Below are 26,307 nucleotides of genomic sequence, written 5' to 3' on the forward strand. Positions count from 1 at the left end.
AGTGGGGAGGAAAAGACCTATGTACATCACTAGTTTGAGCTCACCTGAAGAGAGGCAGGATGTAAATGTAGTAAATAAATAGATAGCAGTGATAGGCAACGTTGATGAAGCAAACATTTATTTGTAACAGGTATATCATACAGGTATACCTATCTAGGCATAAGGTTTTGTATGTCTTCCTGTTGATGTAGAGGCTGACAATCCAGGAAGGACCATAGATTATTAGCAAAAGACAGGTCCCAGGTTCAGTACCCAGTATTTCAAATCAGAGCTTGGAAAGACCCTTGCCTCAGACCTCAGAGAGCTTCCTTCAATCAATGCAGATATTTGTTAGCTGGAAGTAGGGTTGCCATAACCTGCCTGCAGGCGGGACAGTCCCGGTTTTGGCGGAACCAGCCCGGTCTGGTTCCACCAATTCAGGGGTTGGGCCCTGGATGTTGCCTTCGCTGTGGACCGGATGGTGCTCTTCCTCCTCCGCCTCCGCGCGCTCCCGCAGCAGCCACCCACCTCCTTCTCCCCCACCTCCTTATTTTCTGCATGGCATGCAACCCACCTACCTCCTCCTCCTCCACGCAGCCATGCCGCCCACAGCACTTCCCCGGTGCTGTAGTCGGCACCAGCTCGCGCTTGTCCTGCTTGTGCATGGGCGCGCGGGGCCATGTAGGTGTTAGGGAAACATTCAAGGAGTGTCCTTGAGTGACGACACGAGAACCCGAAATGTCCATAGGCAATACGCACTTTATTTTGGCCAAGACGACAGCACACCAGCAGATGGTGATAAAATTGCTGCCGCACCCAATAGCCATTTCCAAAAGTTTTTATAGCAAAACACAGTTCATTGTTTACATAGCATTAGCTTAATTGGTTATTTAGTACACACATGGTTATACAACAGGCAGTTAATTGGCTATTGTCTAAACAACAAATAATTGGTTGTGTTCACTGTCCACGCAAAGGTCACACATTTTCTTATTGGCTCTACATTTGCTTGGAGTCTGGAATGCAAAGAGATACTAGCTAATGCAAAGAGATACTTAGCTAGGCTGATCCTGTTCTCTTCAAGGCTGCTGCTGAGACACAGGCCATTGTATTCTTCAGAGCTCTCTAGAGAAAGGAGGGATGAGGGGGTGAGTGTGTACTATGGTCACACACAGGAACAAAAGGTAGGGGCCATCATAGCCCATGCACTTTACTCTGTAGCTCATTCTATGAGTCTACTGTAACCACTGACTCTTTTGCAAAGCCATGTACAGAAGCAGAAAGCAGGAAAGCATAAGTTCAGCCATATTTATGTCCCTGTCATAGGGAACGCTCGTCCCCTTCAGGCTTGCTGGCCAATGGCAGAAGGGCGGGGGCAGGGCTGTTTCCAGCCTCAAGAGGGATGTGGAGCCTCGGAGGAGGAGGAGGAAGAGGAGTGAGACTCTGGGCCAGCCAGGGGGAGGGAAAAGTGCCCTTTCTTGGCACATGGCGCCAAGGGGGGGAAAAGTAAGAGGAAGAAGAGGAGGATGAGGAAGAGGAGGGGGAAGAAGTAAGAGGAAGAAGAGGAGGAAGAAGTAACAGGAAGAAGAGGAGGAGGAGGAGGAGGTGGGTGCCCATTTCCAAAGGTTTTTTCCCCCCAAAGTGTCTTTTTTGTGTATTTTTGGTGCTTTTAATGCTAACAGGTCTGCCTTGTTTTAACAATGATAGCCATGTTAAGTAAAGCCATGTGAAATGTCCCAATGTGCTGTTGTGTGTGTTTTGGAATGGAGGGGGTGGTTTGGCCAGAAAGGGAAGTACATTTCTGCCATCTGTCTAGGAATAATGCCCAAATGCCCTCCATTTTGATCATGCCTAAGAAACATGCATTTATATTAACATTTTTTAAAAAATCATCCAATTTTTCCACGTGTCCTCCATTTTTAAAAATGTGTCCTACATTTGAAAATGTTGTCCTACATTTGTCCCGGTTTGGAGGCCCTGACTTATGGCCAACCCTAGCTGGAAGGAATAATGATCTGACATGGTATCAGGGACATGGCGGTTCAGTGGTTATGATGCTGACTCTGAAGACTGCAAGATCAGCAGGTCAGCAGTTCGAGACCCAAACACCGCGTGATGGAGTGAGCTTCTGTCGCTAGCCCCAGCTTCTGCCAACCTAGCAGTTCAAAAGCATGTAAAGGTGCAAGTAGATAAACCAGTACCACTTCAGTGAGAAGGTAACAGCGTTCTGTGCAGTCATGCTAGCCACATAATCACAGAGTCATCTTTCGGCTTAGTAATGGAGATGAGCACCCCCCGCTACAGTCAGACATGACCTGACAACCTTTTCAAAGGGGAAGCCTTTACCTTTACCTTTATTTTATGGTATCAGGTAATAATAATAATTAATAATAATAATAAAGATTTATTTCTAGCCCGCCCAATCACGAAGAATCCAGGCGGGTTACAACAGTAAAATACATCAAATTACAATAGAGTTTTTTAAAAAACCAACCGTAGACCTACCCCCCCATTCCCAGTACTAAACCAGAATTAAACAGTAATAGTATAAAAACATTAAAGACATTAAACAAAAAAAAAATAGGCAGAAAGATAGGCGGTGAAGAATAGACAGATGAGGGAGCAAATATCTCTATATCTGGGGAGGGTAACTAAGTTGGAAAGGCCTGCCGGAAGAGATCCGTCTTGAGTGCTTTCTTAAAAGCTGTCAGAGTGGAAATATGACGGATCTTCTCCGTCAAGTCGTTCCATAGTTTTGGAGCAGTAATAGAAAAGGCCCTCTGGGAAACTGATCTTAGCCTAGATTTTTTTGGCTGTAGTAGATTTCTTCCAGAGGACATTAGTGTGTGGGACGGACAATAGGGAAGAAGGGATTCCCTCAAGTACTCTGGGCCCAAGCCATGTAGGGCTTTAAAGGTAATCACCAACACCTTGTACTTTGCCCGGAAACTAATAGGCAGCCAGTGCAGGGACTTCAAGACCAGTGTTATATGGTCATTCCTAGAAGTTCCTGTAATCAGGGAAGGTAGTTTAGGTAGTTTCGGGGCCAGTCATAGACCCAGTTAGGCAACCATTTCATGTTATTGATGTTAAAGGCAGGAGGTATAGTCACCTACCTTTTCCTCCTGAGCCTCCAAACCTGTTTGAGGATCAAAACTCTGTGTACCCCTATGGTCTGCCTTAGTTTGCCAAACTGGTCTGCTTCAGGTGGTTGTGCCATTTTTTATATTTAAGTAGCATTCCAGTCAGTTTCTGTATATGGAATGCAGGGGGAGGGGGGCTGTCTTGCCTCTCACCTTGGTCAGCAAAGTGTCTTGGTATGGTCCTGCCTCTACCTTCATTATAGTTTTCGTCTTTGTAATATGTCATTTTTTAAATGTGCTGAATGAAAGCACATTTCAGTTCCAGGGACATGACGATTTGCTGGAATTTTTTCTTCCCCCTCAATTGGCTGGCTTTTACGTTTGGCAGAGGAACTGCAATCCAGTTCTCAAGCCAAAGCTGAAGTCTTTCTGTCCAGTTCAGCCTCCGGTAAAGCTGAAATTTGGCTGACTTTTGGGAAGTTCTCTGGAACGGCGAAGTTTTGAGCAATCATGAACTTGGAAACAATGTGATGTGTATATGGATAAGGACAGGAGATTCTGCTGCTGCTCTTGATGGTGATTTTGTTCAGATTGTTGTGGGAAGTGATATAACTGCTGGCAGCCTCGCCAGTTCTGTGATGAGAACGTTTCATGCCACAGTGCTGTAGCCAAAGAGGCCCACATGGATTTCCCCATTCTTTAAAAGGTACAGGAAGGGCCTGGATCAGGTACAGGATGCCTACTGCCTGGACACGGGTGTTTGTGATAAAATCCACCTGTTTTAGTTAACATCCCGTATCTAGTGCGGGAGGAAAGGTAGTGCGATAATTTCCTGAGATATGCTAGATTATCAACTGTTCATTGTGTGGGTGCAGAGTAGAAGACTAACACAATAGGAAGCAGGCTGGGTTTAAAAATAACAACATTAGCATTATCAGCATTTTAAAACTGTAAGTCCTATTAAATGTGTAACTGCTCAAGCCTCAATCCTTAAGCCTGCTGGAAACATCTTTGTTTCTAGGATGCCTATCTATAGACTTGCTTCTGAATAAACATGTGTAGATAGGCATCCTAGAAACAAGGATGTTTCTAGCAAACTTAAGGATTGAGGCTTGAGCAGTCACACAGTATAATTAAAACACATTGAAATTCAAATTTTGAACAGACCATAAAACTAAACACTTTCACATAACCTCATTCTTGGGATCGCCCCCTCATTCCTACCCCGTGCCACCTTGAAACGCTCAACACAATCTCTACTCCCCTCACATCTGCTCATTAACTACTCCAAGGAATGTGAGTGCTGACACCATCCTAAACCATGACAACACATCCCATCATCCAGCATTAAACTACTAAAGCATACAATCATATCTCTATAAGCTATGGAAGGAAATCTGAGGGAACTCAGATCCTGACACGTGTTGCCCTTTATTGCCCTATTGGTCACTCTTAACACGATCTCCCAATATTTGATGATTATTAATAATTATTAATAGTGTGATTATGATTATTTTGGGGATGAGGGAAGACCCCACAAAACGTTGGTTATAAAAGAAAAGAAAATGTGATGGGAAGTATTAAAACCCTTTGGAAAATTTTATGGATTTGACTACAGTTTCCATGTTTTGTGAAAAGCAGTGCTTGCAAATGTGGTAAAAACAGAGATGAGAACAGTTTGCTTTTTTATGTTGTTGTTCAAAGTAGAGCTTGCAAAAATTTCCTTGGTTGGACTGTTAAGAATTCCCTTATGCGCATAAAAGCATTACTTGGAAGGATGTTAAAAATAGTTTTCCCTGTTCAATACAGCTTTGAAAACCTTATTTCCAACTAAATAAATGCTTTTTTGTTTGTCAGATTTCATGTTTATTATTTCACTGATGTGCTCTGAGCAAGTGTGGCTGATATTAACATAGCATGCTTAATATAATCACAATCCTCTCCCAATAACATCACTAGGGCTAAATGAAATAAATAAAATAACAATAATCTGTGAGCCACCTTGGGTCCCTTCGGGGAGAAAGGAAGCATATAAATGAAAAAAATGAAAATAATAATAATATAGGGCTCTCCACATGCTCCTGATTTCATCTCAAAATGCTTTTGTTTGCAGGGCTCCATGAGGACAAGTCCTCATGGCATGAACAAAAAAATGTGTATTATCCTAACAATTTTGTCCTAATAATTTTACCTTGAAATTTAATTATTTAAAAAAATGTATTTTGAAGCGTTTTATAATCCAACTGGGATGGGCACCATTTGGCTTCTGGGTGACATGTAGCCACTAAGGCCATTTTTGAGTAGAAGCTAGCCTTTAATGACCATCTGGCTGATTTTTTTTTTAATTGGTGAAGAATTTCCAGGATTTTCCTGATACTTGAAGCCTTCAAACTGTGTTTTTGCTATAAAATGAGATGCAGGGTCCCACTACCCCCAAAGGCATCATACAAAGACACAAATACAGAAGTAGTGTTCTGGAAACCAGAATTAATTCTTCACTCATTTTGGAGATTGCAATCTGTGTTGGGTCCTGAGGAAAGAAAATTGATCCTTGACTTTCCAGAGGTATCCACTTCTGCCCTAACCTATAGCTTGCTGTTTCTTCATAAATCCCTTACTAGTTAGCTTTGCTGGTAGGAAAAGACAACAAAGGTGGACATATGGGTGTGTTGGGTGGATGGATGGGTAGATAGTGAAGACTAGAAAATAATCTTGAGAAGAAGGTTAAACAAGACCCCTTGCTTTAAACAGAATTGGAGCCACACATGCCACAGCTGCTTTCCAGAAAAACAAAAACTAGGAACTTTTTTGTTTCATTTATACTAAACAGGCAGTGACCCATGGCCCTTACAGTCACATCAGAGTGAACAGCTTTAAATATAATCTGCCCCATACTCTCAGGTCCTCTGGGAAGAATATATTGTAACCTATAAAAACTAGACTGACTGCATCTTTCCAGAGGGCCTTTTCTGTAACCGCAGAATGGCCGGCCAGACGAGATCCGTCAAATCACCAACTTAACTTCAAGAAAGCTATCAAGACAGATCTCTTCCGGCAGGCCTTTCCAGAATAAACTACTCGGCCATGTGGTCATTGCCCCCGCCCTCCACATATATACTATGACTCTGCCACTTTTATTGGTTTTAATTATTATGTAATTTAAAATTCTATATTGTTTAATTGTCTTTTAAGGGGGGATATTTTGTATATATGGATGGATTTTAACTCTTGTAAGCCGCTTTGATTGTTTTTAACAAAAAGCGGGATATAAATAAAAGTTGATTATTATTATTATTATTATTATTATTATTATAAATGGTGGGGAAACAATGAAGGAAAGGAGGGACGAAAAAAGAAAGAACAGAACTTGGAAGTAACCTGTTACAAATGATGGGATAAATGGAATTAATAAATTTTCCAGTTAAAAAGGTATAATTATAGTTCATTACAATTATAATTTAGCAAAGGATAACATCACTTTTGTGCAGTGTAACTGTAATTTTAGTTCGTTTCATAGTAAAAGCTGTGTGCTGCTTCAGTAAATCACATGGTTGAACTTTTACTTCATGCTGAAAAATTCAGGCTTTTGAGTAACCAAAAATAATTATTTTAGTTGCCTTTGAGAAACGGGAGAGTAAAAAGCTACTTGGAATAATGCAAATATAATAGTAACTAATTGCTTTTAGTAGCTTGGAAGGATAAACATGACTAATTGTTTTTAAAAGTAATTCCCCAAGCTTTGTGGGGGAAATGTCAGTTAGAGTGTCTTGCAGTACTTCTTCTGCATGAGATGTCTTTTGGCTCTGAATCTGTTGTTCCTTTTCCACACAATATCACCTCCAAAATGGCATCAATAAATCTTCTTTTACCTTCATTAGTTGGGTTGGGCCATATCAAATGTCAGGAAAGAATTGAGCCACACAAGTTTGTTTAGGAAGTAGGGTGGGTGAGGGTGGGACAGGCCCTGACTTGGCACATGGAAGAGGCTTCAACAATTCCCTCTCTAACCCATGCTTGCCCTATTGTCCTAGGAGCAAGGGCCTGGCTGACGGGAAGCAGGAGCTCTTTGCCAAGCAGTGTTTAGATAAGATGAGGATGTGGGAATTGCTCACTCTGACTCAGCTCTGCTTTGTTGCAGTTTAATCCATTTGATGCATCAACATTATACATTCCAGCAGAAGAAATTCAGAGTATAGCTCCAGTACAGCAAGGGAGGACATTTGCATATGTTATGGAAGAGTGTATCACCCACTCCATTGCTCAACAGTCTCTCTTCCTGAGCTAGCCTGAGTGGTCTCAGGGTTGGTATTGGATTCCTTTCAGCTTGTTGTACTGGGGGGCTTCAACATCCACACTGAGACTGTCCTTTTGGAGTGGCTCAGGATTTCATGTCCACTGTGACAACTATGGATCTGTCCCAAGTGGTATTGGGTCCCATTCATTTTTCCAGACATATGCACCTTCTTTTCTGTGCTGTGTAAGATGGTGGTGATCTTGGTGTGAAGGAACTTTTTCTGGTTCCCTTGTGATGAACTGTTTGCTCAGGTTTAGGGTCACTGCAGTGGTGGACTCATTAGGATGATCTGCCCTACAAGGTTTATGCATCTAGATGGATTTCTGATGACTTTTGGGGAACTTCCTCCCATTTTAGTTGGCTATTCTGTTGAAGCCCTGGTTGACCTTTTGTCTGAGGAACTGGCCAAGATAGTGGACACAAGCATCCTTGAGTATCCCTTCTTACGGAATAGAGATAAAACAGCTCTCTAGGGAGCTAGCAGGAACAAAACAAAGGAGACAGTGACAACAGAGTGGTGTTGACAGAAAAACCCATATGATTCCGACCAAATATGGACTACAGCTTATCTAAAGGCCTATTCTGTGACAATGTAAGCAGCAGAAATGTATATATTTTTTCTCAGCAACCCTTCTGTACATGGTCCTGTTTCACGTCATTGGGGCCTCTTGTACCTCAGCGCACAAGACTGGAACATAGAATATAAACTCAATAACTTGCTAAGCACTTTGGAGATAACTCAGAGGTGGTGTTGGGGGCCTTCTGTTTGGCTCTTTGACCATTGGCCTCTGGGATCTAACAGTGTTCTGTTTTGCTATTTAATATATACATGAAACCACTGGGAGAGATTGTCTGGAGTTTGGGGATCAGGTACCATCTCAATCCAAGTAAGCTGTTTCAGTTTTAAATTGGTAGTATCTGTCAGCAGTAATGGACTGGATGAAGACAAACAAATTGAAACTTAATGTAGACAAGACCATTAATGTAGACAAGTTTCTTCTGGTAATTCGAAAGCCAAATCGATGAATAGGGACTGAATCTGTGCTGGATTGGCTACAGTCCCCCCCCCCCCCCCCCCGTAGGTGAAAATTCACAGTTTAGGTGTAGTCCTCGACTTAGTCTTGAACCTGGATGCTTAGATTTCTGCAGTGGCCAGGAGTGCATTTGCCCAGTTAAAGCTAGCCCACCAGCTGTTCCTATTCTTTGTGCTGTCTGGCTTTACCATGGTGACACGTGGCTTTTAGTTACATCCCTGGATTATTGAAATGCAGTCTATGTGGGGCTGCTTTTGAAGACTTTTTGGAAACTTGAAATGGTCCAAAGAACTGCAGTAAAATTGTTGACTGGGGCTGACTACGGAGAGTATACAATTACCTCGTTGCAATAGCTTTACTAGCTTCCAATATGTTTCTGGGCACAATTCAAAATGCTAGTGATGACTTACAAAGCCCTATACAGTTCAGGTCTGGGTTAGCTGAAGGATCATATCTTACTGTATGAGACTGCCCACGCTCTAAGATCTTTAGGGGAGGCATGTCTCTCTGTCTCACCACAACCACAGGCACATTTAGTGAGAATGGGGAGGCCTGTGTCATGATTGCTCCCAACTCCTAGGAAGGTTAGGATGGTTCTTTTTTGCTGTCTTTCCAGCATGTCCTTGGGAATTGACTGTTTTACAAGAGAAGAACTTTTTTTTTATAGTGCTGTAATAGTTTTAAATACTTTTAATTCTGCTATTAGTTTAATACTGTTTTAATCCCAACTTTGTATATCCATACGTATGGGGGAGGGGTTGTAATTTATTTTTGTCTTTTTAAGGTGCCTTGAGTCCCAAGCTGGAGGAAAGGTTTGATATAAATGGAAGGTTGGACCTATGGATGGTTATATCCTTGTTGTTTGCTTTGGCCCAGGGCCATTTATGTCGTAACTCACCCCCTGGACAACTCAGACAAATAGGAGGAAGAGGCGCATTGCCAGGAAGCTTCAGCTCCTGATAGTAGAGCTCTCTCTGAGTCCAAAAAGATGGGGCTGCGGCAGTAGGTGACCCTGTTGTGTCCAGCAGGAACTGATAGAAGATGTAGATGCTGAAGATGACACACATCCTTCCCTTTGTTGAGCATCAGAGAGAGAAATGCAGATCCCAGCACCTATTAAGTAATAGATGCTGACTTGATTAGGCACTACTTAGATACCTGTGGCCTTGAAGGAACTGCCTATAAATATCCCAGCAGTTCTCTCTCAGCCTTAGGGGCTATACAGACAGGCCGCTAAATGTCACCCTTTTACCCTGGGTTGGTGCCGCAGCAGCTGCATCCTGCGACACCGACCCGCACCTCAAAAGAAGCTGCTCTGAGCAGCTTCCTCAAAGGGGTGTCACAGGTGTGCTCGCATGTCATGCTGATGCCCCTTCTGGCCAGTGCCATTTGGGCACTGCACCACCCATGCGTCATTGTGGCGTGCACTGTATGGATGGGCATGTGCCATAATGGCGGAAGGATGGCGGAACTAGGGCTCAGAGCATGTGAATGCTCCGCCCTGTTTCAGCCCTAATACGCAGTCAGGCCGGCACAAAGTGTTGACAACTGTCTTGACAACTGTCTTATCTGGCTGACTGGCAGTACTCTCCTGTTCCTGTTTTCATGACCTTGGACTGGCTATATTTTGGACTACTCTGTTTACTCCTTTCTGGCTCATGTATCTGGTCGTCTGAGCCACTATGATGACATCTGGACCAGCCGACGACTACTTTCATGCTTGTCCTTGCATCTTGCTCAGATAGGTTTACTCAGATTCGCCCCTTCTCCTGTGCCACCCCCTACTTTTGGAATCTCCTTCCCATGAATTTGTGGACTGCTACCTCTTTAGACTACTTTAAGTCCGCATTAAAGACAATTCTATTCAGGGATTAAAGACAATTCTATTCCAATTTTCGTCTTGATCTCATAACTGAGATCTTATGATAGACTATTTGTATTAATTTATACTTTTATACTACTGTTTAAACTTATTACAGCAATATTTTATTAATTTTATAAATTTTTTGTTGGTGGTTTTAGATTGTCTGTTGTAGACAGGCCTTTATTTCTATTTTGGATTGTTTTGCTCTGTGTAAAGCTTATGGTGTTCTATAAATAAATGTAATAATAATAATTACAATAACAACAACAACTGACCTGAATTGGACTGACTACTGAACCTTTAACTCACTGTCTGCTAGACAAACCAACCACCTGCTTCCTCGAACACTCACTAACTCATGTTCTTGACAATTTACTTGCTAGAATTTGCCTATTGACACATTAAAAGGGAAAGCTGAATATAAAAATTGATGTGAATTTTCAAGGTTGCTAAATTGCAGACTGATTTGAAATCAGATAGAAGAGACTTACAACAGGATTGATATGAATGATGTAGACCAGATATATACTGATTAGTTCAGACCTCTGAAAGTGCAACTGTTGGCTTGTCTAGCAGACAGTGAGTAAAAGGTTCTGGCTCGAACATACTGAATCCTGATGACTAGGCCTTATCTGTAATACACACACACGTCACAGCAGCATGGTGTTATATGATTTGTCTGGGACTGTTTTGCTTATTTTGCTGTCTGCCCTGCCTTAAAGAGCTTTGGCTTTAAGACTGCAGATATTCCATGCAACCTCCCACAACATGGTTTGCAATGGAACATTCCAAAAATGTTAGCAATGCTTGTTTAACATCTGGTGTGCAACCAAGATGTGTCATATGCCACCAGCTAGCTGTAAATCAGTACTAACAAAAAGTAGAAGAGGAAGCAAGAAGTGTTTCCAAATGCATTTCTTTCCTGCTTGCTCTCCCTGACCCCATCTGTTGCTGAATTCAAGCCATTACTGGGAGGCATTCTATTAGACATAATGATAACCAAGTGACCCTTTGTGATGATTCAATAGGATCATTTGTGATGATTCACTAGGAGCATGAATGACCAAGATGTCTTCAAGAACAGCCTTCCCCATTGATGCCTTCCAGATGTAGTACAATAGGATTACAATCAAACACATCTGGAGGACAAAAGGTTGGGGAGAACTATTCAGAGGTATGTAGTCATGGTGGGCAGCAATCTTGGTCCTCAAGGACCATCTGTGGTCATCCCTCCATGAATGAAGGTGTTGTTTTTCCCACTAGATGAACAGAAGTACACTTCTGGATGTTTTTGGGAAAAGATAGAACGTAATAGGGGAGGAGGAGCAGAAACAGCATTGGCAGGGGCCATCCTGTTGTCAGGCACCTGAAAATACCAACCCTAGACCAGAACATAACAGACTGAGAGGAAATCAGGAGAAATTGAAGCCATGAAAGAAACAGAGGCCCCATTCACACTGGCATCAAAAACCTGGAAGGAACTGGGCTGATTCGGATGCCCCTCCCCCGAATCTCTCCGTTAGCAAGTGCCCACTACCGATTGAGGGGCATTTTAACCCGAATGCCTTATCGAGTTTAACTTGAGGGTGCCTGCTGTCAATCAAGCAATCGTCATAGGTGACGTTTGCAGGACCATCGGAAGTATCCTCCCCCCTCCTTTTTTTTAAAGAGCCATGCACAAGATGCCCCAAAGTGCGCACCTTTTGTCAAATAAACCTCTTTGTGTGTGTGGGGGGGGGTGCAGGTTATGATCTCCCCCTGGCCCCATTTTCAACCCTCAAATGCAAGTTAATGCATCCAGTATCCCCCATTCCTTGCCATCCCAGAATGCCTCATACACAGGTAATAATAATAATAATAATGATATAAATAATATTAATTCCTCACCTCAGAATGCCAGAAAAGGATGCTTTTTTTGGCTCTCCCTAGACTACTCCTGAATTCCTAGCAAAAGCTGTATCAATTTGTCAATTTACATAATTGGAAAGAGAAGCATTATATTCAGTTGGTAACATTCATCCAGCAGTCATTCCAAAGGAAATAATAGCCTGCCCTAGCAAAAGCTGTATCAATTTGCCAAGTTGCAACATTCGATTGGTAACATTCATTCGCAATACAGCTGTCATTCCAAAGGAAAGACTATGTGCATAGAATAGACCAGGGGTCGGCAACCTCCGGCCCGCGGGCCGGATGCGGCCCGCGGAGGCCTGGCAGCCGGCCCCTCCCTCCTGTTGCCGCTGCGGCTGCCGCCGCGGGAGCCACCCGTCGCGGCTTTTCGCCGCTCTGGGCGCTGCCAGTTTGGTCGGCAAAATGGCGGTGAAGTCTCGTGCGACCTCCCCTGAGGTCGCGCGAGACTTCGCCGCCATTTTGGGTGAAAAAATGGCGGCGCCCAGAGCGGCCTCTGGGGCTATGGGCGCCGCCATTTTGCCGCCCAAAATGGCGGCGCCCAGAGCGGCGAAAAGCCGTGATGGGCGGCCGCGGCGGCAGCGGCGGTGGGCCTTTAAGAGGCCCGCTGCCATCTCTGGGGCCCTCCAGCAGGGCTCCGGGGGCGGCAGGGGGCCTCTGGGGGACCCTATGCCATCCCTGGGGCCCTCCAGGAGGGCTCCGAGGGCGGCAGGGGGCCTCTGGGGGACCCTTTGCAGTCCCTGGGGCCCTCCAGGAGGGCTCTGAGGGCGGCAGGTGGCCTCTGGGGGACCCTTTGGAGTCCCTGGGGCCCTCCAGGAGGGCTCCGAGGGCGGCAGGGGGTCTCTGGGGGACCCTTTGCAGTCCCTGGGGCCCTCCAGGAGGGCTTCGAGGGCGGCAGGGGGCCTCTGGGGGGCCCTTTGCCATCCCTGGGGCCCTCCAGGAGGGCTCCGAGGGCGGCAGGGGGCCTCTGGGGGGCCTGCTGCCGTCCCTGGGGCCCTCCAGGAGGGCTCCGAGGGCGGCAGGGGGCCTCTGGGGGGCCCTTTGCCATCGCTGGGGCCCTCCAGGAGGGCTCCGACGGCGGCAGGGGGCCTCTGGGAGGGCCGGTGCCGTCGCTGGGGCCCTCCAGGGGGCCCTCCAGCGCTGGTGGCCCCCACCAGCTTTTTTGCCGGTCTCTGACAGGACCTGGGGCCCCGTCAGGGGCCAGCAAAGATGGGGAGGCGTGGCCCCTGGAGGGTGGAAGCTCCGCCCCTGGCACGCAGCCCCACCCCGGAGGGTGGAAGCTCCACCCCTCGCACGTGGCCCCGCCCCGGAGGGTTGAAGCTCCACCCCCGGCTTCGGCCCCCCAGTCGCCTGAGGGACACCAACCCGGCCCCCGGCTCAAAAAGGTTGCCTACCCCTGGAATAGACAGAGAAAAATAATTTTAAAAGAATACACATCAAAGGGAAAAGGTCCCTGAGGGATAGGAGAGGCTTGTCTTGCTCTGCCCCCCCACCTGACCTGAAACGACCCTTGCTCCTGCTCACCATCTATCTATATATCTATATATCTAAATATATATCTATTGCCAAGAACATGCACATTTTTTGCCAAAAATAATTTTTAAAAAATACACATCAAAGGGAAATTATCAGAAATAGAAGAGGCTGCTTCTGCTGCAGCTGGATTTCCCTACATGCCCCAGCGTAGCCCCGCAACCCAATTCCCCCTGGAAATCCTCCTCCTCCTCCTCCTTCCTTCAGACCCTCGCCTTCCTCAGGGATGCCCATTGACTCTTTCCCCCAGCTCCTTCCTCCTCCTCCTCCTCCTCTTCCTCCTCCTTCATCACTTTCTCCACCCCCACCCCTCTCTGAAGCCCTCTGCAGCCCAAAAGTCACCCCTTTGCATCCAGATTCCCCTTTTTTTGGCTCTTTCCTCCTCCTCCTCCTCCTCCTCCTCCTCCCTTCCTTCTGATGATGGGAGGGAATGACCTGCCCTTTGCCCACCCTCTGACCTAAATCCCTGCCTCAGTTTGCCCCAGTCATGATCGGGGGCAAGTTCATATTCCACAGAACCCGGGGTTTCTCAAAAGAAACGCTATTTGCGCCGATTTCTTTTAACCTGCTCTAAGGGACATTTGCCACGGAACGGGTGTGCAAGCCTCTGATTCGCTTGTGGGGGATTCGGGGTGAATATGAACTTCACATGCAAGAATCGATTTCAGAACCGGGGTAAATTGTAATGTGAATGGCCCCAAAATAGATTAAAACAGTTTTTCTGTTCTTGGCCTTTGTGCTGAAGTGTGGAAGAAGGGAAAGTAGCACTATGCAAATCTGGTGTCTTTTGTAAAACAGGATTTATTGATTAGGCCCTCCCCACAAAGTGTTGGTAAAGCTGAAAGTTTGCAGAGCCAGGGCCATAACAGGGAGCAGAAGTTCACAATTCAGTTTAGATTAAATGACTGAAAACATGAGAGACTCTCTTTGCAATAGTTTAAAGCACAGAGAAAAAAGGAACTCGGAGACAGTTTGTTCTGAGGCGAAACTGGAGTTTGGCTCACATGAGACAGAAATGTGAGTTGTAAGTGTAAGTTATGTGTAAGTTGAAAATTTTACTTTCTAGACTACAGCTGCAAGAATCCTATCAGCTAACATAGCCAGTGCCCATGTTAGCTAGGGGCACTGAGAGCTGCAGTCCAAAAATAGTGTTTCCAGGCTTTGCTGTTCCAAAAAATAAGTCAAACAAGAAATATTTTTATGTAGCCTGATGGCACAAACCTAAACATTACTACTTAGAAGCAAGTATTATTGCGTCCAGTTTTCTTTATTCCCATGAAAAAAGTGTACAGAAACTCAACCTCAACATGGGTTGCTGTTGTTGCCACTGGCAACAATAAGTTTTCTGACAAATGTAATATAATAGAATGGTAAAAAATCTTTCAGATCAATGTTGCTGTATGGTAAGTCTACAAAGAGGTGATGTAAATGAAGGGAATATAGATGGACTGTCAAAGACTGGTTAAGATATAAGGAAGTCATTAAGATAAGGAGGTAAGGACTGGTATTGACAAGGGAGAAAGTCTGAACAATTGTGTAAGAATGTAAAAGAGTAAGAAGAAAGCGAGAAGGTGAAGGGAAGTGATATTGAGGGAGAAGACAAGAATGGAAGAAGGCAGAAGGATTAGGGAAAGAAGAGAAGAGGGGTATGGAAGGAGAGCAATGAGATGGAGAAATAAGAGTTGGAGACTGTGGTATGGTGTAATGTATGTGATAAAAAGAAGAATATACTGTAGCATGTATGTACAGTATGTATGTATGTATATATGTATATTTTTTTAAAAAGCAATGTCTTTGGATGGTGTTGATTATGATTATTATGGGGATTAAGATATGTTGGATTGTGTGTATAGATACTGAATAAAAATTATTTAAAAACAACAACGTTAGCATTGGTTAACAAATGCAAAATAATGAGGTAGAATGTGTGAGAGAAGTGAGCCATTCCAAACTGCTCACTGTGTCAGTGCAGAGTAGAGGACTAACACAATAGGAAGAAAGCTGGGTTCTTTGTTGATCCACTGCTGAAGATTATTCTTTAATGTTGGGTCTAATGGCCAAAAATGAAGATGGGCAAAATGTAGCCCATGAACTGTGACAGTTCCCAGAGCTGTTCTTATATACACCCCCAAAACCCCTCCCATGCCCTATGCCACCTCCAGTTTTTCTGCAATAGAGTTTAGAGTTTTTTGTGGGTTTTTTGGGCTATGTGGCCATGTTCCAGAAAAGTTTCTTCCTGACGTTTCACCAACATTAATTGGTGATTAAATTTGGCTACCAGTCCTGAGGAATAGCAAAATAAGGACTCGGCAAATGCAAATGGGAAACCACTCAGAGTCAGGGGCTTTCCTAGCAGATAATGATTACCAATTAGCAGACATTAATCCTCGTTTGCATTAGCCTCCCAGAACAATACACATGCAAATCACTCCTGCATTCCCAGGCTCACACAGTATATATACACCCAACTTTTTCCAGGCAAAGCATTCTCTGCAGATGCCAGCCACAGATGCTGGTGAAACCTCAGGAAGAAACTTTTCTGGAACATGGCCACATAGCCCGAAAAACCCACAAAAAAACTATGGATGCCGGCCATGAAAGCCTTCAACAGTTTAAAGGTTTTTTTAATGCTCCTAAAACTATGCCTTTCAGCAGTGGAGTGTTGGCAACCTGACCCTGGGCTGTGACCACACAACCCAGAAATTACACCTAGACGATCTAGCGACTTCTGAGGGTTCTTCATGAGTGAGTTGTTGTGTCGTTGCTTTTGAGATCAGTAGGGTCCATGATGCAAATTTTGCCCACCAGGCCCACCATTTCTGATCTAGGAGGTATAATAGGGTGCAATGTCAGACTAGGACTAGGAAAATCCGAATTGAAATCCCTGCTGAGGCATGAAATTGAATAGTCACTTTTTTCTGGGACTGATCTTCCTCACAGAGTTGTTGTGAGGCAAAAGTGGGAGAAATAATCTTGTACTACCTGAGCCATGAGGAAAATCAAAATTTAAAAAATATAGCTATGAATGTATTTTTTAAAATCTCTCTCTCTCCCTCTTTCTCAACACAGGTCCATACTGTAGCAGCTTAAACCCACCAGATGCAGTCTTGGTGATGAACTCCTCCATAAACATCTTGTTCAACAGCACAGTGCATCGTTCAGGGCGTGGATTCTTCATGTCTTATGCTAGTGGCAATCAAACAGGTAGGAGACTATTAACTGTGTGATTAGTAGTTAAATGAGGGAAAGTTGCACCATTGTGGTGTAGTGGTTAGACTGCTGGACTGGAACTTGGCAAATCCAGGTTCAAGTTCCATTTATTATGAGACTCCCTGGGTCAACTCCCAATGAACTTAGCCTTATGTCTTAGCTACCTCACAGGGTTGTCAAATGCTTGAGCTCATGGAAAGAAAGGTAGGATTGATGGATGTAATCGATACAATCAGTCAAACAGTAATAAATTTCATAGAATCATAGAACTGGAAGGGCTAAAGGCAAAAGAGCAGGATCAAAAATACCAGCGTATTTTAGCTCAAAGTTCTTTCTTCCTCAGGAGAGGCATTTCAACATTTTAGAATGAGGAAGCACTACAAAAACTGGAAATTCACTAAACCCATGGTGTCAAGGGGATTGAGGTATGCTCAACTGTGGAAGGAAAGAGAGCCAAATTGAGCTCAAATCCTTCACCCACATTTTATTAAAAGGGAAAAAAGGGTAGATAGATGCTTATAAAATTATACATCATGTTGATAAAGTGGACCAGATAGCCAGCACACAAATGACAATCAGACAATGTACATTGAGACTGGTAGGTAGAGATCCAAGGAAGTCTTGGTCTCTGAAGGTTTGACACAGCAGTTGATCACTGAAGTTGCTGCACCACAAGCATTTATGAGTCACCATCAAATATTCCTCAGTAAGTCCTGTGGTATTTGTTGGGAAGAGTCATGAGAAGCCATGAACTGATGGGAAAGTTTGAACGTTGGGTTGCTGAATATTCTTTCTCCTTATATCATTAGAACTGGAAAAAATACTCACCCACTCTCTGTATTTTGGCAAGAGTGGCCTGAAATACTTTGCTGCCTGAGGCTAGAAAGAAATATTGCTCCCCGCTCAGGTCAACATGGTTAACAGACTTGTTTGATAGAATTTAAAGACATAGTTGCATTAGTCTGGACAATCAGTATGCAAAGAGATCGTGTATCACCTTTGAGACTGACTGAAAGAAAGAAGTTGGTAGCATAATCTTTTGTAGGCTTGAGCCTACTTCCTCAGATGCATGCATTTGAGGAAGCAGACTCAAGTCTACGAAAGCTAATGCTACCAGCATGCTTCTGAAGAAGCAGTCACTTCACCTACCTAATGCAGGTCTGGCCCCTGCACATTGAAATAAAGTATAGTTTTAAAATTTATTGTATAATAAACATTGTATTGTCTATCAAACCTAGGCAGACACTTATAGTTTGCTACCTGATGTGAAAGAAAAGATGGCACCTTCTCCCATTCCATACACAAAATCTGACCAAATTGACAGTTGAAACTTACTTTTAACACTGGTAACAAGATTTTAACACTTTTAACACAAGGTAACAAAACAGTCAATGAGGATACTGATTTGAGTATTGGACAACATTTGCCCACTCCCAGCCTGCTAAGTCTTTTCCTGTTCTCCAGGAATTCTCAAAGATTATTGCCAGTAGTTCTGAGATTACCGCTGCCAGTTCTTTCAATACTCTTGGATGAGGAAAACATGCATTAGGGAGACATGACAGTCTATGTGGCACATGCAGCTGTGTATCCAAAGACACCTGTGCTGCTTGTACTTCCAGTTTGCTCAAATAAATCCTCCATTGTGCAAACATCAGGGAAGCAGTGCACATATCAGCATGGGCACATATCAGCATGGGCTGCCCCATGCCATGCTTAGTATTTGGAACTTCCCTATGGGACGGTTTGATGCATAAAGAGAAGGAAAAGAGGTAAGACGACCCCAAGTCAGGCTACCAACCAGCAGGGATTCTGCCATCAGGGTGCATGTTCCAATGCTCTAGAAAAAATTTTCAATAAGTATTAATCTGCTGCTTGGTGGAATCTTTTCCTTCCAACTAACCTTATCCTTGGATTTTCCACCTTCTAGACCAGGAGTAGGCAATTCCTCACCCTCCAAATCTTGTTGTACTTTAGCTATCATCTTCTCTCACCATTGCTTTTGCTAGCTAAGGCTGATTGGATCTGCAACCCAGTGACATCTGGAGGACCACACTTTCCTCAGCTCTGTTGTAGAATAGTATACTAGCCATGCTGACTTACAAAGGTACAGAGTAGTAAGAGACTGATTGCTAGGTTGTACAATCCTAGCATATATATATGTGCATCCAGGTTGAGGATTGAAGTGTTGTAGCCTTGATGTTGATAGTCCATTTACAGTCAGTTAGGAAATACAATCTCCTATCCAGAGGTGCTCTTCCTTCCTTTCTTTTAGATCTGATCTCATGTTTACAGAAGGGAATCCATTATGACAAGGAAATAATCAGGTGAGTGTTTTCTATGAGTATCTATCCCAGTTTCCTCTGAATTCTTACTGCATCTGATGGACCATGCAACATTGTATGTCCATTAAGACTACAACTATAGTTCCTAACTATTTTTGGATGGTAACATACATAGTCCTGGGCAAGTAGCCTTGCTGTCTGAGGTCATCAACAGAGCCTGAAAAGCTAAGTTTCAATAGTAATTTGGTTATTAGGGTATTTAAAAAGTATCCCATTTCTGTTATTCATTGTGTTGATTAAAATGTTAACTTGTTTTGCTATGTGTTGTATTGCTATTTTCTTTCCCATTTGAGGGCAGAAGAACAATTGATAGAAGGTGACACCTTCTTATAAAATGACTCTTAAATTCCCCTGAAAAGTAAAATTTGAAAATAATGAGAAATGGTGAAATAATTACCAGAAAAGTAATTTACTTTCAGACTACTTTTAAAAGTTAACATTATTACATTTTTGTGATTCCTCAAAGTAACTAGTTACAGGAAACAATCTTACTTTGAACTTGTTACTTCCAAACTCTGGTTGGCAATACTTGTGCCCAAAATCTGAGAACCTCTGGATAACAGAGTTTGCACTCGCTACCTCCAAGAGAACCATGTTACACAATGCTCTTTATTTTCTTGCAGAGGTTATTGTCCTGCAGGCTGCAAGGGCATAGCAGGAGACATCTGGGGCAACATGAACCAAGGTTACCGTGATGTAAGTTACATAATGTCAGTCATTCTTTCAAACATATCTTTGCTCCTCAAATGATGGCTTCAGAATGGAAGTCATATATGACTCATTTATTTATTTATTAAAATAAATATAGTGCTGAATTTCAGTAAACAACAATAACTCTAGAATACCAATCAATTCCATAGAACTAATCAATTGAGCAAGCATGGTGTAGTGGTTTGAGTGTTGGACTACAAATCCTTTCATTTGCTCATTGTACTGAAATCAAGGGAAAACCCCTTTTAATATTTGCATTATGTCCTCAAGCAGCCCATTGCCCAACATATTTGCTGTACCTTTACCTTTTGAGAAAACAAACAAACTCTGAGCTCTGAGTTCGATTCTTGTCTGTTGCTGAAAATAAGAACTTTAGAAGGATCCATCCTATTCCCCATTTGCAGCAAGGACAAGCTGCCAAGGAGACACCTTGGAAAAAGAACAGCAAATATAGTGTTACTCAGGATTCTTAGACCCCATTCCCACTGGCTTATAACACGGATCAAGACTCAAATTATGGGTGCATCGTTCCCATTTGAGCGTGGATTCAGTCATCATTGCACCAATTTCGTTCCCATTGGAATTCGGATCTGATCCCCATGTATTCGATTTTTCCTTGGAAAACCCAAATCAGTGGTGGATAAACCGGTTTAAAAAGGGTGCACATTTTTAGAGATTTTCCCTGCCCCTCCTGAGTCTGATTCAGGACAAATGAATGGGAACGACAAGGGTGTCTGATTCAGGAGCTTGCAGATGGGAGGAGCAGTGCTCAAAGTGCTGGCCTGGGGGTGTCACCCGCTTGTTTGCTTTCCTGCACTACCGGCACCATTTTCTCCCGTTTGCCTAGCCTTTCCCCCAGTGGAGTGGGAAGCAGGGTAAGGCTATATTGAGCTCCAAATATGGTAAAGACATTATGCCCCCTGCAACCTCCCCCTGCTCCACATGCATAGATCAACGTGTGAGGAGACCCATTGAACACCATTTTTAACTATTATTTTTTCTTTTTTAACATGCCTGCTCGATTGCCCCCCAAACAGCCCAGGGAGCAATGGGGGAGGCAAAGGGACTTGGGGGGATGGAGGTTCCCTGTTCCCTTTCCCACAGAGAGTCTGGGAAGACACAGGAGAGCCAGGGAGGCAAAGGAACTTGGGGGAATGGAGCCTCCCTTTTCCCCTTCCCAGAGGGAGCCTGGGAAGACACAGGAGAGCCAGGGAGGCAAAGGAACTTGGGGGGATGGAGGCTCCCTTTTCCCTTTCCCAGAGGGAGTCTGGGAACACAAAGGAGAGGCAGGGAGGCAAAGGGACTTGGGGGGGATGGAGGCTCCCTTTTCCCTTTCCAAGAGGGAGTCTGGGAAGACACAGGAGAGCCAGGGAGGCAAAGGAACTTGGGGGGATAGAGGCTCCCTTTTCCCTTTCCCAGAGGGAGTCTGGGAAGACACAGGAGAGCCAGGGAGGCAAAGGAACTTGGGGGGATGGAGGCTCCCTTTTCCCTTTCCCAGAGGGAGTCTGGGAACACAAAGGAGAGGCAGGGAGGCAAAGGGACTTGGGGGGGATGGAGGCTCCCTTTTCCCTTTCCCAGAGGGAGTCTGGGAAGACACAGGAGAGCCAGGGAGGCAAAGGAACTTGGGGGGATGGAGGCTCCCTTTTCCCTTTCCCAGAGGGAGTCTGGGAACACAAAGGAGAGCCAGGGAGGCAAAGGAACTTGGGGGGATGGAGGCTCCCTTTTCCCTTTCCCAGAGGGAGTCTGAGAAGACACAGGAGAGCCAGGGAGGCAAAGGGACTTGGGGGGATGGAGGCTCCCTTTTCCCTTTCCCAGAGGGAGTCTGGGAAGACACAGGAGAGCCAGGGAGGCAAAGGGACTTGGGGGGATAGAGGCTCCCTTTTCCCTTTTCCAGAGGGAGTCTGGGAAGACACAGGAGAGCCGGGGAGGCAAAGGAACTTGGGGGGATGCAGGCTCCCTTTTTCCTTTCCCAGAGGGAGTCTGGGAAGACACAGGAGAGCCTGGGAGGCAAAGGGACTTGGGGGGATAGAGGCTCCCTTTTCCCTTTCCCAGAGGGAGTCTGAGAAGACACAGGAGAGCCAGGGAGGCAAAGGAACTAGTGGGGATGGAGGCTCCCTTTTCCCTTTCCCAGACAGAGTCTGGGAAGACACAAGAGAGCCAGGGAGGCAAAGGGACTGGGGGGGGGGGGGATGGAGGGTCCCGTTTCCCTTTTCCAGAGGGAGTCTGGGAAGACAAAGGAGAGGCAGGGAGGCAAAGGGACTTGGGGGGGATGGAGGCTCCCTTTTCCCTTTCCAAGAGGGAGTCTGGGAAGACACAGGAGAGCCAGGGAGGCAAAGGAACTTGGGGGGATAGAGGCTCCCTTTTCCCTTTCCCAGAGGGAGTCTGGGAAGACACAGGAGAGCCAGGGAGGCAAAGGAACTTGGGGGGATGGAGGCTCCCTTTTCCCTTTCCCAGAGGGAGTCTGGGAACACAAAGGAGAGGCAGGGAGGCAAAGGGACTTGGGGGGGATGGAGGCTCCCTTTTCCCTTTCCCAGAGGGAGTCTGGGAAGACACAGGAGAGCCAGGGAGGCAAAGGAACTTGGGGGGATAGAGGCTCCCTTTTCCCTTTCCCAGAGGGAGTCTGGGAAGACACAGGAGAGCCAGGGAGGCAAAGGAACTTGGGGGGATGGAGGCTCCCTTTTCCCTTTCCCAGAGGGAGTCTGAGAAGACACAGGAGAGCCAGGGAGGCAAAGGGACTTGGGGGGATGGAGGCTCCCTTTTCCCTTTCCCAGAGGGAGTCTGGGAAGACACAGGAGAGCCAGGGAGGCAAAGGGACTTGGGGGGATAGAGGCTCCCTTTTCCCTTTTCCAGAGGGAGTCTGGGAAGACACAGGAGAGCCAGGGAGGCAAAGGAACTTGGGGGGATGCAGGCTCCCTTTTCCCTTTCCCAGAGGGAGTCTGGGAAGACACAGGAGAGCCTGGGAGGCAAAGGAACTAGTGGGGATGGAGGCTCCCTTTTCCCTTTCCCAGAGGGAGTCTGAGAAGACACAGGAGAGCCAGGGAGGCAAAGGAACTAGTGGGGATGGAGGCTCCCTTTTCCCTTTCCCAGACGGAGTCTGGGAAGACACAAGAGAGCCAGGGAGGCAAAGGGACTGGGGGGGGGGGGGATGGAGGGTCCCGTTTCCCTTTTCCAGAGGGAGTCTGGGAAGACAAAGGAGAGGCAGGGAGGCAAAGGGACTTGGGGGGATGGAGCCTCCCATTTCCCTTTCCCAGAGGGAGTCTGGGAACACAAAGGAGAGGCAGGGAGGCAAAGGGACTTGGGGGGGATGGAGGCTCCCTTTTCCCTTTCCAAGAGGGAGTCTGAGAATACACAGGAGAGCCAGGGAAGCAAAGGGACTTGGGGGGATAGAGGCTCCCTTTTCTCTTTCTCAGAGGGAGTCTAAGAATACACAGGAGGGCCTGGGAGGCAAAGGAACTAGGGGCGATGAAGGCTCCCTTTTCCGTTTCCCAGAAGGTAAAAGTGCCTAAGCAAACGATTGGCTGTGACGTTAAGCGCTTAGGTGCTTGTTTGACAGCTACTTTTTTAAAAAAAGGTTCTGGAAGGGTAATGGAAACGGAGTGCAAAAAAGTCTGCTTCAAATTGCAACTGAGAAAATTTCAATGGCAATGAGAACATGGATTAAAAAAAAACCCGAGTCCGTTTGCCCCCTTTCCTAATGGGAACGAATACGACTCTGAAAAAAAACCCAGTCAGAATTGCAGTAATATAAGCTGCTTTTTTTGCCCGGTGGGAATGGGGCCTTAATCAAAATGGAAAACATTTTGGAATGCCTCCTGTAAAGAAGATTGAAATGTAGTTCATGTCCTGGAAAAGGAGGACTTCTGATTATCCTGTGATCAACCCTTCAGGTGTTTCATTGGTGTGATTCAACAACGAAACTGCATTTAAGATCAGATTTGTTTCCCAGTTGTCCTTTGACTTCTTCTTCCTGGTGGATTTCTGTTGCCTGAAGAATTGTCACACAAATCTCCTTTTATTCACTCAGACTTCAGTTCTCTGCAAAGCTGCTATCCATGCTGGCGTGATCTTAGATGAGCAGGGAGGAGAGATCACTATATTGCGAGAGAAGGGGATCACTCTCTATGAGTCAGCCTTTGCCAATGGACTGTACTCAAAAAGGTAAATGGTCAGATTGGGTTCATAAAGAAGCCTTGGGAGATTGCTGAACAAGGATAACTACATCATCAGCAGTTTCATGCACTGTTCATTATTAGGTATCTCAATCCCTGGTTGGCAGGATTTCCCCATATTTAGTTCCTTTGGCTATGTCTCATATCAGTAGACTACTTAGTAAATTCTGCATTCCAATGAATTACCAACAGTGATTAAGAGTAAGATTCTGGCAAGTTTAGAATAGTCCCACTGAAACTGCAATCAGTGGGATTTAAATTGGTCATGGCTACCTGAAATTTCTAATCTGGAACAAATACATGGTATTCTCGTCTATTTTAGACTGGAATAGTCCATGTTATTGGTTGACATAGTGCAATCTGAATTTATGTAACTTTTATTTTCTTTACTGTGCATTGGTTTAGAACAGGAGTGGGGACAGAGGACAAAGTTCACCCTGTGCCCCTGATGGGCCATATTAGCCTGTCATGGCAAACTGGAATCTGACACTTCTGGTTGCCACTGCCAGCCTGTTTTGAACCAAAAAAATCATGGGGGGATTTGGGGAGGTGGGGTAGAAAAGCCAAATACTTGCATCTTCAAGTTCTTATGTTTTGAGCCATTTGGGGTGAGGGGAAAACACCTGAAAATTGACCTCCCAAAAAAATCAAAAGGGGGATCAGGAGACTACCAGGAAGCTTTGAGGGCTGCAAAATTAGAGTTCAGGCTCACAAGTGTCCAGTGGGCTACACCTTTCCACCTCTGTTTTGAAGGAGAAACAAATCCTCATTTTTCCCCCAGGGCAGAAATCTGGAAGCAACCTTTAAAAATGGGCATGGACAGATGCAGCTTGTAAGCCAGATGTTTCCAAGGCTTCCTAGTCTCTGATAATTGTTCATCATTAGTGGCTTATAGGCCAGTTTTGCATATAATGATTTTATATATATATATATATATATATATATAGTCAGTCACAATAAACTTATTCAATGTCATACTTTCCTCATTTGTGAGGTTGTTAGCAAGGATCGAATTAGGGGAATTTTAATTAGCTCAAATTTAGCCAAGTGGTGGCCCTAACAATACCACGTGCCAGGATCGTGTCCCAAAGTGTATACCAGAGGTCGCTAGTACACCCCAAGAGAAAGAGACTTTGATACCTATTAGGTGCAATTAATCTAATGACATTTATTAAAGCACAAGTAAAACCACATGGCAAAAGAGGGCACACACACACACACACTCAATGCTACAGCAGGGGAGGGGTAAGTTCGGGAGATAGGTTGAGAAGAAGAGGCGCCAGTAGGATATACTACCTTAGAAGTCTTCTCCGGGAAGTCCAGATGAAGCTTGGATGGACAGTGAATCACGGCCGCGGAAGCAAAGGGGAGAGGGCTTAAGAGCCGAGTTCAAGTTGGTGACAGTGAGAACTCAGTTTAGCTCAGTGATTTCAGCAGAGCTCAATGCTCAAAGAACCCAGGCTCAAAAAAGCCAAGGAGGGTCCGAAATTTCAGGGTTTATATAGTGCCAAACGTATCTGGAGGCTATGGGACTTGCTAGACAAAGGCGTTGATTGCCTGGGCATTGTTAAGCCGAGAGCAAAGAATATGTTGCCCAATGCACTAGGTCAGGACACATTTCGGAAGGGCAGCTGACCTGATTGCTGAGCCGTTAAGCTGATCACTGGCCCATTAAGTGAGAAGCTGAGTCTATTGTCTAACTTGGGCAGCAAAGGTGATTCTGGTTTGGCAACTCCCAAGACTTCCTATGGAATTTCCCAATTTTAGCTTTTTCTCTAGGGCTCTGCCTTTGCAGGGCGAGCTGCCTACATGGTCTCTCCGTTTTTAGGTTAATGGCGGGTCCTCCATGGGGTCAGTCAGGGTTCATAGCACAGACCGCATGTACTCAAAATTTTATATAAATCCAAACTTGGTAACAAGGTGAATGACTGAACATCAACTTCAGGCTAGTGTTGTACTCCCATGCATTATATGTCTAGGAAAAGGTAAAGGTAGTCCCTTGACATGAATGTCTAGTCGTAACTGACTGTAGAGGATGGTGCTCATCTCTGTTTTTAAGCCAAAGAGCCAGTGTTGTCTGAGGACTGCTCTGGTGGTCATGTGGCCAGCATGAATGCACCAAATGCTCTTACCTTCCCACCGAAGTTGTACCTATCTACTTGCATTTGCATGCTTTCAAACTT

General features: G+C 45.0%; 1 protein-coding gene across 1 annotated transcript in view; it reads left to right on the forward strand.

Annotated features, from left to right (window-relative positions):
• LOC149305172 (discoidin, CUB and LCCL domain-containing protein 1-like) overlaps positions 1 to 26,307 on the forward strand; it is a 67,974-nt gene that overhangs the window by 15,225 nt on the left and 26,442 nt on the right. Inside the window, exons 3-6 of the mRNA XM_089479013.1 lie at positions 16,762 to 16,896; positions 19,175 to 19,226; positions 19,868 to 19,940; positions 23,980 to 24,113. Coding sequence (XP_089335139.1) covers positions 16,762 to 16,896; positions 19,175 to 19,226; positions 19,868 to 19,940; positions 23,980 to 24,113 — 394 coding nt within the window. The remainder of the gene's footprint in view (positions 1 to 16,761; positions 16,897 to 19,174; positions 19,227 to 19,867; positions 19,941 to 23,979; positions 24,114 to 26,307) is intronic.

Source organism: Sceloporus occidentalis, unplaced genomic scaffold, assembly GCF_023333645.1.
Source record: "Sceloporus occidentalis isolate IW3139 unplaced genomic scaffold, rSceOcc1.0.p SCAF_13, whole genome shotgun sequence".
Lineage (NCBI taxonomy): Eukaryota > Metazoa > Chordata > Lepidosauria > Squamata > Phrynosomatidae > Sceloporus > Sceloporus occidentalis.